General features: G+C 39.6%; 1 protein-coding gene across 1 annotated transcript in view; it reads right to left on the reverse strand.

The window, feature by feature from the left end:
* Positions 1–13,623, reverse strand: part of csmd2 (CUB and Sushi multiple domains 2) — a 231,318-nt gene that overhangs the window by 109,391 nt on the left and 108,304 nt on the right. Inside the window, exons 7-11 of the mRNA XM_034125465.1 lie at positions 12,630–12,707; positions 10,190–10,277; positions 8,354–8,478; positions 4,368–4,489; positions 2,061–2,164 (exon numbers count right to left, since the gene is read on the reverse strand). Of these exons, the coding sequence (XP_033981356.1) occupies positions 2,061–2,164; positions 4,368–4,489; positions 8,354–8,478; positions 10,190–10,277; positions 12,630–12,707 (517 nt within the window). The remainder of the gene's footprint in view (positions 1–2,060; positions 2,165–4,367; positions 4,490–8,353; positions 8,479–10,189; positions 10,278–12,629; positions 12,708–13,623) is intronic.

The raw sequence follows: 13,623 nt of genomic DNA on the forward strand, positions 1-13,623 counted from the left end.
TATAGCTGTGGCGTAAGTGATTAAAGGCTCTAATTTGAGTGATGGCACACAGAGGACGATAGGAGCAGTAAAGAAGCTGTCTGGGTAAGAACGGTGTGTGATTGTCTCCTTTCCTGCAGTCTGACAGTCAGAGTGTTTCTGTGAAATTGTTTATACATATTTGGAGGGAAACCATGTTGTGGGGATTGCATTGTCTGCCAAAAACAACCACTGCTTTTTGTTAGACATTTGTTTGTTTTACCACAATAACTCCAATAGTTTTAATTAACGCAGGTTTGTCGGCAATTGGAATGGAAACACATTCTGTCATTTATAATTTACCTGCAAGTTAATCACTCTCTCAAACACTATCCTTGTTTGAAGTAGTCTATCTGCTGATGATAATTATGTTCTCCCCACACAAGGACATCATTTTTCCATGGGAAACACGTTTGTGGCAGACTAACACCAAATTGTTCTCTCCTATAATCAAACTGTCATTGCTCAGGTTCTCTGAAGTGAAAAGAAGAGATTTGATTGGATGCGACTCAGTGCTTATTTACCAGCACATTTATGACTGTGCTGCAGCAGAGCTACATTCCTCTGACCTTAAAGTAACAATAGAATAATTCCCCACACCTTGCACACGCTTGCCTGCACCACTGATTCACAAAAATATAGTCCTAAAGAAACGGTGCTGATAGCTGAAGTTTATTCTCCGGTCCTAAATTGTTCTAGTAGTTTGTGTGCAATAGTGCATTAGATCTCGATGACAGAATTGCTCACTAGACTTTCATATCATAAAGAAGTCTGTAAAGGGCGGAGGGAGTTTTTAATTGAACAGATTAGCTCATTTTTGTGTGTTCTGTAAGTATGCGCACAATAATCTAAAAGTGAGGAAGATCTTCTCTTACCAACTAACGGACCGTCCACACAGCAGCGTTAAAAAATCTTGAAACGCTTCTGCCCATTCACTTTGAATGGGGTGACGTCACTTTGCCTCACTTTTCGCCGAACTGCATTGTGGGCAGGCGAGCGGAGATTTTCAGGATTTTCAGGATTCAAAGTTGAACAATGTTCAACTTTTGAAGCTGAGGTGGAAGCGTCAGCCAATCAAATCCTGTGTATGCAAATCTGACAGTTCAAGCGCTAGCCAATCAAACCGCGTGTATGCTGGGAGAGACATACCGCAGTTCATTTCCTCATATTCCAAAAAATGGAGGAGAAATTAGCGGTAGGGAATCACCCGGTGCTTTATGACCAGTCCCTATTTACCTACTGGGATACAAACCGGAGGAGCCAGGCATGGAGGGAGGTGGCAGAGACAGTGGTATGTTTTCGCCTGTTTGGGGAGTTTATATCCAGTTTACTTCAAACTTTTTTGCTTCGTATATCGGGGGCGGGAGATTCATGTGATTGGTTGTTGGTGCCTTGCTCGCAAAAAATCCCCAAGCTTCAGATACGCCCACCTCCAAGATTTTTTTAACGCTGCTGTGTGGACGGTCCGTAACTCTTACCAAATCCCTCCCCCTTTTATCTCCCACCTCCTCCCAGCTCCAACCCGGGTGAGGCAGAGCCACATAAAAATTGATCTATAAAACTTTATTAAGGTGGTACATTTCAGCGCAATTAATAACAACATCCTGTGAACTGTTATGGAGCATCTGCTAGCACAAACTCTATCAGGGGGCATCAATATGCAGTTTGCAATGCTGCACCACAGGGCTGTGATCTTGTTTTTAACATTGAAAAGAGTTCATGATTGACAATGTGATGCAGCATCAATTGTTCATGCACTGCTGCATCAGGTGGTGATGAAACAATCGAGAAACAGTACAACAAAGAGAAAAGGGCTGCAGGGTGAGAGCAAGAGAGAGGGATGATGCCCGCTGCAGGAAAGCGGAGGAGGACAGGAGGCAAGTGTGCCAAAAAAGAAAAAGGTGTGGAGTGAAAGCAAAAGATGACAACATGGAACATGAGAAACCAAAATGAAAATGATTTGGCAAATTAAAATCTGGAAGAAGATAGAGAACAGAGGGAAGTAGTGAAGCAAAAACAGAGAGGTCAAATGAGTCACTCACACGTGGAAGACGGTCTTCTGGTCTCCCACCACCTCCCCGTCTCCCACCGTCAGGGTGTCGTAGCCTCGTTCCAGGTCAAAGTCCACAAAGGTCAGCTTTATCACCTAGACAGGAGCAGTGGAAGTGGTAAACGGCAGATGCTTGGGTGCTCCTGACCCCAGATGCACAGGAGAGACCCCTCGCATATGTGACTTTCCATCCCTCTGCCCATCCATCTATCATCGATCACATTTTTGAATATGTTCCTGGCACAATTCCAATAAACCACATGTACCAGCTGTGTATGTTGTATCTAAAACCTTGATCCCTTTACTAGTATGTATTGCCCTTTAAATATTCACATACTTTCATGAATATACACTCATCTGAAATGATAAGGTATGCCCAGAGAGTTATGTCAGTGTATATGTGACTGTGTGTACAATTCTGCCACTAATCTCATATCTGATTTCCGCATAACCCAAAGTTGCAGATGACTTTGTGGCCTATGTTGCCGGACTTACAATAACTTTAAGCACAACAGGAGATGTGGCAGGGGATTTGAGACTGTCCACAAGGTAAATATATATATCATAAAAGTGGCACATAAGTTTCAAAAGATTTATGGAATGGATTTCCACGGTGAGGAAAACAGCAGAGCGGCTTATTTCATCTCATTTCTATTCCGCAGGTGGGAGCGTGGGAGAGAAGGTGAACAAGGTAGGGAAATCAATAAGTGTGCCGTAGCTGGAGGAAGCCAGGGGCAACTCTAATAAAGACAGGCAGACAAATAAGGTTTGATTATGATAGTTTATAAATAAGACAACAAAGCAGGGTAATGTCAGAGACCAAGATATACATAAATAAAAAGCAAAGCAAATGCCGTCTTTGTCCCCATTTTAAATTGGCTGCAACTGATTTCCTCCATATTGTTAATGTTTTCAGAGAGCTGAGAGAGCCAGACCTAATGAAAAAGCTTATATAAATGCAAATTGTATTCTGTCCTATGTTAAACCAGATGACTAATGAAAATTGCCACGGTAGAGAGAAAAGATGGATGGCGTGTAGGCAAAATAGGTCAGATCACTAGATAAATAGAGTTTCATACCGCAGACTCGTCTCCAGCCAACAGGTGGGACAAAAGGTTAGGCAGGAATAAACAGGAAAGCAAAGCCACCATATATATACTTTATATTTATTGCCATCTCTGACATCATGTCTGAAATGTTGGTTGTTTTAGAACCCGAGTGTCCCCAGACACTGACGGACAAACACTTAAATGATTGCCAAGAGAAGCCAGCTGCATTCGGTACCTTCAGGACATTATGAAGGAGCAACACTAGACAAGAACCCACATTAGTCATGATGTCACGAGGCTGATTTTAGGTCTAGAAGAGCTGTGTCACGTCCTTCCCTTGCAGTTCCGCCTCAGTCTCCTGCCTGACCTAACGTCTCCTCTGGCTGGGCCTATGCGTACGGGCAGGAATAGAAGCCCATTACGCCGCTAAACAGAAAGAACAGCCTCGCTCCATCTTCATCTGGACCAGACAACAGGGCGAGAGACAGCCCAAAGTACCATTGTCTGTTTCAGCAAGCTGCCCGCCGAGAATACCCAGGGGTGTGTGTGTGTGTGTGTGTGTGTGTGTGTGTGTGTGTGTGTGTGTGTGTGTGTGTGTGTGTGTGTGTGTGTGTGTGTGTGTGTGTGTGTGTGTGTGTGTGTGTGTGTGTGTGTGTGCAAGCAAAGCGGTAGAGTGGATAGGTGTGTATATCATTACACCCCTCTGCCTTGCCTCTCACCTCACATAGCTTCTCCTCAAGTTGGCATAGTGCAATAAGAGAACACATTTGTACGACCAATTTGTCTGAGTTCAGAGAAGGATATTTGGCAGGAGAGCAGCTGGGTGGCCTTGAACACAACTCCAAAGTCAATGGTCTGAGCAGAGTAGCTATGACACTTTCATGATATCTTCTGAGCATGCTCTAAAACCTCTCCATTACTCCACCTTCAGTTTTCTCCTCTCCCTCACCACAGGTGTTTCTAACAACTCTCTTTGTCTTCCTTTGGCTCATGTCCAGCGCCCACAAACCATGTCATATCTTCTATGAATGAGCTTCTGTCACATCACACAAATGTCGTGTAGCAACTTTCAGATGTATGAAACCAGACACTCTGGTTCCTCTGGATTTCGCTTTGCAAACACACCCGTCAACTGCTGTTCAGTTAGCTGGCGGCTAAACACACCACTTAACACACTGCTGGAAATAAGTGATTACAGGAGCAAAGTAGCACCTCACTGTTGCTTAAGTCCCACGGTTAATGACTTTTACCTTGGTCATGTCCGTGGCTGAGATGAGCCAAGTGCAGTTAGCATTGTTGTCATATTGGACCGGGTAGTTTGGGGACGTGATGACACCACTGGGTCCTTTCAACTGACCTCCACACATCGGTGCTACAAAGGGAAAAAAGAGAGAGACACAGAGAGAGAGAAATGTTCGGTAAATGACACATGTTTACTCCACCAAGCGTAATGCTGTTTGACTGCTGGTCATCATTTAAACCCCTCGGCCTATTACGGTTTCTCCTTACTTTTATTGTTTTTTAAGCCTCGTGCAATATGTGTAATCAATATATATATTTCTTTTTTTTCTTTCTTCAAATCCTGTAAAAAGGAAGCGAACATTTACCAGGTGACTTGGATGGCATCCTAAAGCATTGCCAAATATAATCAATTTTAAATTAACAATGCATTAGTTAAACTTCACATTACTTTTCTGACTGAACTGTAAACAAGCATCCCTTTTGAATGTTGAAGCTGTTTGTCAAGCGCTTGGTGATAATGATAATCTGTCCTTTTTTTAAACTATCATCAAATTATAAACCAAAGAGCCATCAAAACAAAATCAACTGCTGTGCATCCTCTAAGCACTTGACTTGCCAATTTAGCGTGGCAGTGTGAAAAATAGACTGATGAGGGATTAAATCGAGGCCATAAATCACTTACGTTTTCCCACAGGTTTAAAATACGGCCGGTAGTAAACACACCAGGATAATTTATTATAAGAATAAAACAAATAATTTGACATTAGACCGTCTTTATGATCCTCTGCCATTGTTATAATGTTTCAAAATAAATTTGGGCAGTCATTAATATAGTTGGGTTCTTTCCAGAAACACAAATTAAGTAACAGACTCAATATGTTATTTAAAGAGCAGGTAAGCAGTTAGCAAACCAATCTTTGAAGGACACTGTGACTTCTTTATCGAGGCCCGAGGGTGTCTGTTAAATTCCCCTTCAAATTAAAGCAGAATTTGTAATGAGTCCTGTAAGGGAGCTGAAGGAGTTTGTACGTATACACATGTGGGGTGTAACCAGAAATTATTTGAAAAGGCCCTGAACCAGCTACCCAATTTTTTAATGAGTTATGTCTAAGAAAGGTCCTTTGGGTGTTCAGGCCCCATTCAGCAGTTCCATGTTCCAGCCCCCTCCCACCAAATCACCCCTATTAAAAAGTAAGAAAGAACTTTAGCGTAGTTAATGGGAAAATAGAGTTATTAATTTGAGTTGTACTGACAGTGAGGGTGACCTTAACCCTTGTGTTGTGTTCGAAAGCTGTTACCGGCTCAATTTTGACCCATGATTTATTTCAGTCCAAAAAACCAGGTGCATGTTGCGAAAAATTATTGTTACAGTGGATGAAGGGGGTGGGGGAGGGGTGTCTAAAGTCAAAGATGAATCTTGATTGGGCCAAATTTGACCCTGAGTCACCCAAAACAATGCTGCTGGGTCTTCCCAGACCCGAACACCAAATTATACACTTTTTTTTTTAAGAGACCTTCAGACTTGGCTAAAATTGTCAAAATCAGTTTTGTAGTGTTTATATATCTGTTGTGGAGGATATCATGAAGCCTTGTTCCGATAAAAAAAACTAGAGCGTAGTTATTATATCATTTTAACTTGAAACGGGTCACGGGAGACCCGAACACAACATAAGGGTTAATGAAAATAATACAGCAGAAAAAAACTCCACCATACAACCCATGACGTTCATAACGGAAATGAATTGCAGGAGGTAAGTGTGTCCAGTAAGAAGTATAAACGTAACATGGCTTTCAAGTCATGGGGAGTTAATTGTTCAGCCTTAAGATGAAGATTTTTCATTTGCAAATGATAGTGCTGTTCAATTTAATGATGACTAATGCTAATTTAGGACACAGAGATTAAATTATCCCTGGATATTTAATCTTCATTGAGAGGGAACAAAGACGCAGCAACAAAGGTTAAATGTGGATGATGGAATGAGATTTTCTTTAAGGGCAATTTCATTGACATCCTTGTGGATGCTATGTCAATCTGGAGTGTGTCTTTCCATAAAACATAAAAACTACTGTCGATTGTACTTTGCGGTATTAATATTTTTTTAAAGAACAGAAGATAAAAGTGTTTTTGTTCACATTGTTTCGTGCCACAAAACTCAAACATTATTTTCTGAATGGGAGGTTACTGTCCATCTTATATAAGACGAATCACTACCAATCACCCCAGCCCTTTAATCCTTCTCAGATCCTGCCCCGCTCTCCTTAGTGCTGTAATTTAATTTTGGTACAATTGGATCAGACTAAGATAAAAGAAAGAATGGAGGAACCTGTGGAATGCTGGATTTTGAGAATGCATTAACTGAAGTGGAGTAACATCCATGAACTATACTGTTGGTGACGTTAAAGGAAATGCTGCAGGTGATTACATTAGACAAACCCCTCAGAGATTAACCAGTTTAAAAGCCCACATGGGGAAACTGGTACAACATGCCTGACATAGACCTGCTGGGGACAAAGGTCATTATTGGTATGTATATTTGGATTAAAATGGGATATATAAATTACATCAAATTATCACTTATATATGTAATTTCAAAGCCTTTTTTGGCCACTCTAGGAAAGTTGAAATAAGTTGTGATGAAAAAAGTGACATTCTATCACAATTGAAGGTGATATGGCTCATTGTTAGCGACTCTTTACACATCCAGCAGTTTTAAAGCCACCTTATAATTCATTCTGAGATGGGCTCGTTACATCTGATGAAACGGTGTTTTAGCGCTGTTGTTGGTGTCCATCAGCTACTTACAAAAAAAGATGTCCCTTTATATATATTCTCCTCCTTATCTTGACTGGCTAGTCACTAACTGTGTCTGAATGCTGTGTGGTTCTGAGCAAGAAGTGCACAATGTGTTTTTGAAACTGTTTTACGGAAAAAAGCGGCCAAAGCTTCCAAAAAGCGATTATAAAAAAGCTGATGAAAGATACTTAATTTGACTATATTTCTCCTTAGTTCTTTCATATTAATTGATCTTTGATTTGCATTTTGTAGTCTACAAAAATGAAATATTAAAAGTAGGGACCAGTATGCTGAATGTATCTTATTAACTGGATTTTTTGGGTACAGAATTGTAACCTTTCAGCTTTAAGCAAAAACTACCAAGTTAAATATTGAAATGTCTTGCTTCAATGAATACACCTCATGCAGTAGATACCAATCCGTGGAACCAATTATAAGACACAAAAAAAGTCAAAAATGCTATCTTCTCTGATTAATTCAGTTCACTGAGGCTGAAAACTGAAACGGAGGAGCAGATGAGCATCAGGGAGAGCGTACAGGGAGCCTGACCGCTCCTCCTGCCTGTCACAACATGGTCAGAAGTGAGGAGGACATGACTGATGGGCAGCGCTGCGTCGGCATGGCTAAACAGCAGGCAGAAAAACAATGCTGGCCAAAGGTCAAAGTCAGGGCAGTCACAACAAAATGGATAATCAAAAAAAGGACTGTGTATATCCATAAAGTGACCGCACACTCACAAGTATCATGACACATATAAATGGAGGTCACATTTACACTGCGAGAGTATACATACATGACAACCTACTCTCTTATCTACGATCTTAAGTGGTGTGTGTGTGTGTGTGTGTGTGTGTGTGTGTGTGTGTGTGTGTGTGTGTGTGTGTGTGTGTGTGTGTGTGTGTGTGTGTGTGTGTGTGTGTGTGTGTGTGTTAGTCTGCGAAATTAGGCATGTGGGTGGAGCGTAGGGTGGGTTTGTTTTACAAGTCTGAGTGGGGATGATATATTATTTAATGACAACCATTTTTCATCGTTCTTTAATGAATGTATCTTTGTTTTGTTATATATATTTTATTTGTATGTTATTTTTTGGTTTTATCTCATTTAATTATTATTTGAAGCAAGTACATGTTTGGTTGAAAATGTGCATGTGATGTTATTTTTTTTTTTTTAAAGAGCAACCTACGTCTCATCAGTCCTTACCTCTGCATATAGGCCGGTCGTCACTCCATCCCACGTAGCTGTCTGTGACTCGGAGACAGCTGATGCTCTTTGAGCCTTGCAGTTCATAACCCTCGTCGCAGGAGAAATGCACCGTGGATCCTCGCCTGCAGTTAGATTGCATACCGAGAAAACACATCAGCATTTCCTGTGAAAAACACCTCTACCAGTGGGACAGCATATAAGATTAAAGAACCAAGAAGAAACGGTCACTGCTAAAAAAAACTATATTTTCTTAGACTTTCCAGGTGTGATTTCAGAAAGTGCTGCATTGTGGGAGTTGGGTGTATCCCATTTGTCTGTGTTACAGCTGACCACTGAAAGAGACAATAGCGGTGACAGGAATGAAACTCCATAATCCCAACGGCAATATCGCCATCCCACAGAGGCAACCTATTAGTGTGCAGTGGCTCAAATGGTAAGGTATCTGTTATACTGTACACTTCTCTATTGGTTTCGGTTGCAGCGGCTTTATGGGGCATGACTTCGGGTAATCGGCTGAATGCCAGAACACATTTCAAGATGCAGTCCCTGATTGGTAATAGCTCCCAATAGTTTCCTTCCAGCTCACTGTTGATTCAATCTTAACTGTGAACAAAGCTAAGATCATCAGTACTGCACTGGGAGATGTTTTGGGAATTAATTTGGGACTGGATGTAAAAAGGCAGAGTCTTAATACTGTGGTATTTCTGAAATATATATTTGTTTTTGTGTAGCATAATGGACTAAAAAAGTACAACTGTATTATGTTGTGCAACCCTGTTTTGCATAATGACAACATATGATAATTGAATACTTAAATGAATTGACTTATGGAGGTTGTCCCAATATTAGAACAGTACATTTAAAACATTTGAAAAGTATTAAACAACTTCTACTACCAAGAGACATTGGAAGTGGAAGTAATTAAAACTCAGCTATTATTTAATTCAAACAAAAGAGAACCAAATGGGGAGAGAAAATGTATATTTAATTAAAAAAAGAGCACTTTCTCAGAACACCCTTATACATCTTGTTAAATAGACCTTGAGAATTAAATTAGAAAATCTTATTTAAATATACATATTTGCTGAATTGTGACAAAAGGCCAATTCAAAAACTGAAAATGAGGCTAATGAATGCAATATCCACATTAAATACAGACAGAAAATACCTTTGCTTTAAATGTATACTGTATAGCTCTAGATCAGGGGTCAAACTAAAAAAATACATATATAAATATTTAATATATATAAACGTATGTATTATATTACATTATTGCCTCTGCATTGGATTATTATGGGATAGGGTAATAACTTCATAATTAACTACATCTGAAAGCAGAAGTCTAGGGCAAATAATTGGAAGTCTCTTCAGTGAGAATGTCACAAAATAATTTTTTTTTAAAAAGCCAAATTCTGGAAAAAATGATTGTGAAAATGTTAAACAATTTGAAAATTTGAAGCAAAAATGTCAAATTCTGAACAAAATTCATATTTCAGATGCATTTTGGGACAAGTAGTTTATGGGCAACGTGCTTCTGTAAATCGGCATGTAACCGTATAATAAACGTATTATATTCTTTCAGAGCTCTTGTGGGGCCACATTAAATGAAGTCGCGGGCCGGATTTGGCCCCCGGGCCTTGAGTTTGACACCCCTGCTCTAAATGATATAGCCTAATAGTGTCATTATCTTTTTTTTCTCAAAGAAAGGCAAAGTCTTAGCAAAAAAAAACACAATAGTTATTAATCACATTATCTCCATCAACCTTTACTTGTTCAGTCACAAGTGCTACTAAACAGTGTGCTTATTGAATCATCCTGTAATCATGCTTTTACCCGTAGTCTGTGCCTTTTCTTTTTCCTCGGTCTGGGATGCCCGGGTCTGGACACATGTTGTGTCCCTGCGCGACACCCATCTGAGACACTAATGGGAGAAGACCACAGAGACATTTACTGCATTAAGGAACATTTACCATACATATATTTCACAAGGTAGTTGTAGTACACTTACCTGGCCACTGTGAAATATTGACAGTAGTCCAACCACATCATCACTTTTAAAGAGTCAAGAAAGGGCTTTTTTACCCAACATTTGTTCTCTGTATTTCTCAGGTTGCTAGATGTCAATGCAAGAGATTAAAAAAACTAAAAGTATATGATGGGTCATGTTGTTTATGTTCCGCCCTCTGGTGGTCAATATCAACTTTAACCTTACAGAACAAATGGATACAAAGTTTGATAAGTGTAATTGAAGCTTCCTTCATCGTTTTGTATTGTCACACAAGAGAAGTGCTTGGTATTTACCCAGCACTACCTTTGCTTCATTAAATCATCCGGCATACTCAGGTGGTGCTCTGTTTAATCATGTTTCTGGGTGCAAAACAGTGGATGGTGAGGGGCCAGAAGGGGTCAAATAAACTTGGCCGAGCAGAAGGGCCCATCTCACTGACTGGGAGGGGTCAGAGGTCTGCGGGGCCAAAGCAATGCGACACCTGCTCATTGGCTGGGCTGCCAGAGTGAGGCAGGACAGCAATGAATCTAAAACAAGGCTCACTGGTGTCAGCAGAGGCAATGAAAACAGGGATAATAGACCTACTGTTGAATACACACTAAAGCAGGAAGGTGTTGACTAAGTCAGTGACTTTACAGGAGAAACTATATTCTGTATTTTCAAACAAATCAATTGACTGACCCTATAATTGATGTGAACAATCTAAGATATGTTTTTAAAGATTACAAAGCAAAATACATATCTGATTAGCTGCAAACAGATTTGTGTTGTTAGGGAGAAGGTCAGGATTATAATTTACAAGAATCTTCATTTAAGAACGTTTTTGTTCTTGAGTATTGGGAACACGTTTTTTATATACGATGAATCACATTTACATTTTGCATTGGGAAACGTTGAAACATGTATAGAGAAATATCATTGGTTAAGGTACAAATTATAACGTACACATTGTTTCTTAGTTCTAACCAAAAAGAAATCACTTTCACTAGAACAAGCTTTTCCCATTATGTGCCTCTATTCTATTTAAGGGTCACAGTCAGTCAAATCCTGTGAAATAAAATAGAAAGAACAGGAGATAGGGACATTTAAAGTGGAAGCAGTTGAAGCGAAAGTAAAATGCATTAAAGCATTACAAAAGAAAGCTAGGGAGAAGTGATTTTACAAAGAGACATTCTGATTACAAGCAAGGTAGAAGGGGATACATGTAAAATTGTAAATGGCCTTGAGGCAGGATTACCACTAATGCATCTCTGTTTTGTTGGACAGGTTGTTCTTAAACCCATCGACATCCCTCTGTGTCCCTCCACACAGGTGGCTCATTTAAACTTGTTTAAGTTATAGATGTTCAAATAAAGCTGAATGGGATAATGAACAGAGAGCTCAGACAGAGGGCGGGGCAGAACAAGGGCAGGGAACACTTTCATCGTTACAGAGAGAAGCCAGTGCAATTACTGCTGACCATTTGCTCCTGGAGCTGCATCTGAAGCACAGACTGAGCGTCCTTTGTGTCTGTGCATCCCACTACAGTCAGTATTCACCTTCATCTCTGCTAGAGAAGGACTCCGAGTTAAGAGCGGGGAAAATGACTGCCTGGCATCTTCTTCAATAGACAGACGGACAAGTTGTCAAGGGAACACCTGTACTATATTTTTTAAGAGTGATGCAATTCACAGGCATATTCTCCTGGTCAGGGTATCTTTCTTGCATGGAGTTTGGTTTCTACTGCAGCTAGATTTAGGATATTTGTATTGCCATTAAACCAATTATACGCACATTTTTTACGCAGTCTGGATCTGCATGACAATAATCCTAGAGGTATTTGGTAAATTATCATTTGTTTAAATAGCAGATAGAAATCAGAACAACAAAATAATTGTCATCATGTCAAATATTGTTTTTAAGACTTTTGAAATATTGATTTAAGACAGTTTTATACATTTGAAGCATTATTTTCTAATTAACAAATAAAATGCTTTTTAAAAGGATCCGCTGCGGCTCTATGCAAACTTGTCAGTGAACAGTGCAATGAGAATAAATGGTTTCTTGCCAGAGATTTCACCCAAGATAAATATGAAGAAAACTACATTAAACTTTAATAGAAGTTGCTTTCCATTGTGCAACACTGTGACGGATACACTTCTGGCCACACTCGCATATTAAATACGTAGATGGAACTTTTCTTGAGATGAGATGATGTTGAGATACTATTTGTTTCAGACCAACTTATTTCCAGAACCGTGTTGAAAGGTAAAGTGTGTTACTTACACACTGATATCTTGTGGTGATTGTCTTTGCTAGGCAACATCTTTACACCTCGAGACTTAAGTTCAGTCATCTTCTTAACTGTGGAGGGAAACAGAGCAGAGACGTATAAGACAGCAGGAAGTGCAATAATGACACCCACACATTACAGCAGAGCCTAAATGTCTGCAGCATAAACACTATATAATACATAATGTTGCACACATCACTGCCCACACCCACTGCAGACATGTTGTCAGCAGTTTGGACAATTGCAATTAACGTAAAAAAGGTTCTGCCAAACAACAAATGATCTTAATTTTGTACTTTTCAAGAGATCTACAAAGACATATGTTTAACGCATACATAGATGAAAATAACTAAACAATGTACATTTTCTTTGCATTCGTGTAGGTAGAAAATTACAGGGAATAACACTATTATTACATTAGGAAGGTTAGAGAGAAAGGGGTTAATTAGGAGAAGAAACACAGTATACGATTTATACGATAAAATGATGAGGTTAAAAATATTTAGTTTAATGATCAGTGCTGAGAAGAAAGAGCCATCATAGCTAAGTGGAAGGCTCATCTAAATGCATAATTATTCAGCAATTAAAAAAACACTCAGCATTGTCTGTCCCAACTCCACACTCATCATATTTCTTACAAAAGAACGTCACTTGTTTTCCATAAATGTTTGCTTTGCTCAGTTTCAGCTGCTTGGCAATTGAAAGCTTATCTGAGTCATGTCTCAAAAAGTTTGTTTTAATAAGTCTGGAAGGAAGAATCATAATGCAGAAGCTTTTCAGATTGCAACCCTGATTAGAAAAAGGTATTATCAGATTTCTAGTAAGAGCACTTGGGTTGAGGCTGTTTCCTGTACCACGCAAATTGAAAAACACTAGAGAAGAAAATATGAAATAAATAGAGCCAAAGAGGATATTCAACAGAGAGTAATTTCATTACTGCAACATGCCGTTGAAGCACGGGACCTGTCATGAGAAAGGCTGGTGGGA

The sequence above is a fragment of the Trematomus bernacchii genome, unplaced genomic scaffold (assembly GCF_902827165.1).
Source record: "Trematomus bernacchii unplaced genomic scaffold, fTreBer1.1, whole genome shotgun sequence".
Lineage (NCBI taxonomy): Eukaryota > Metazoa > Chordata > Actinopteri > Perciformes > Nototheniidae > Trematomus > Trematomus bernacchii.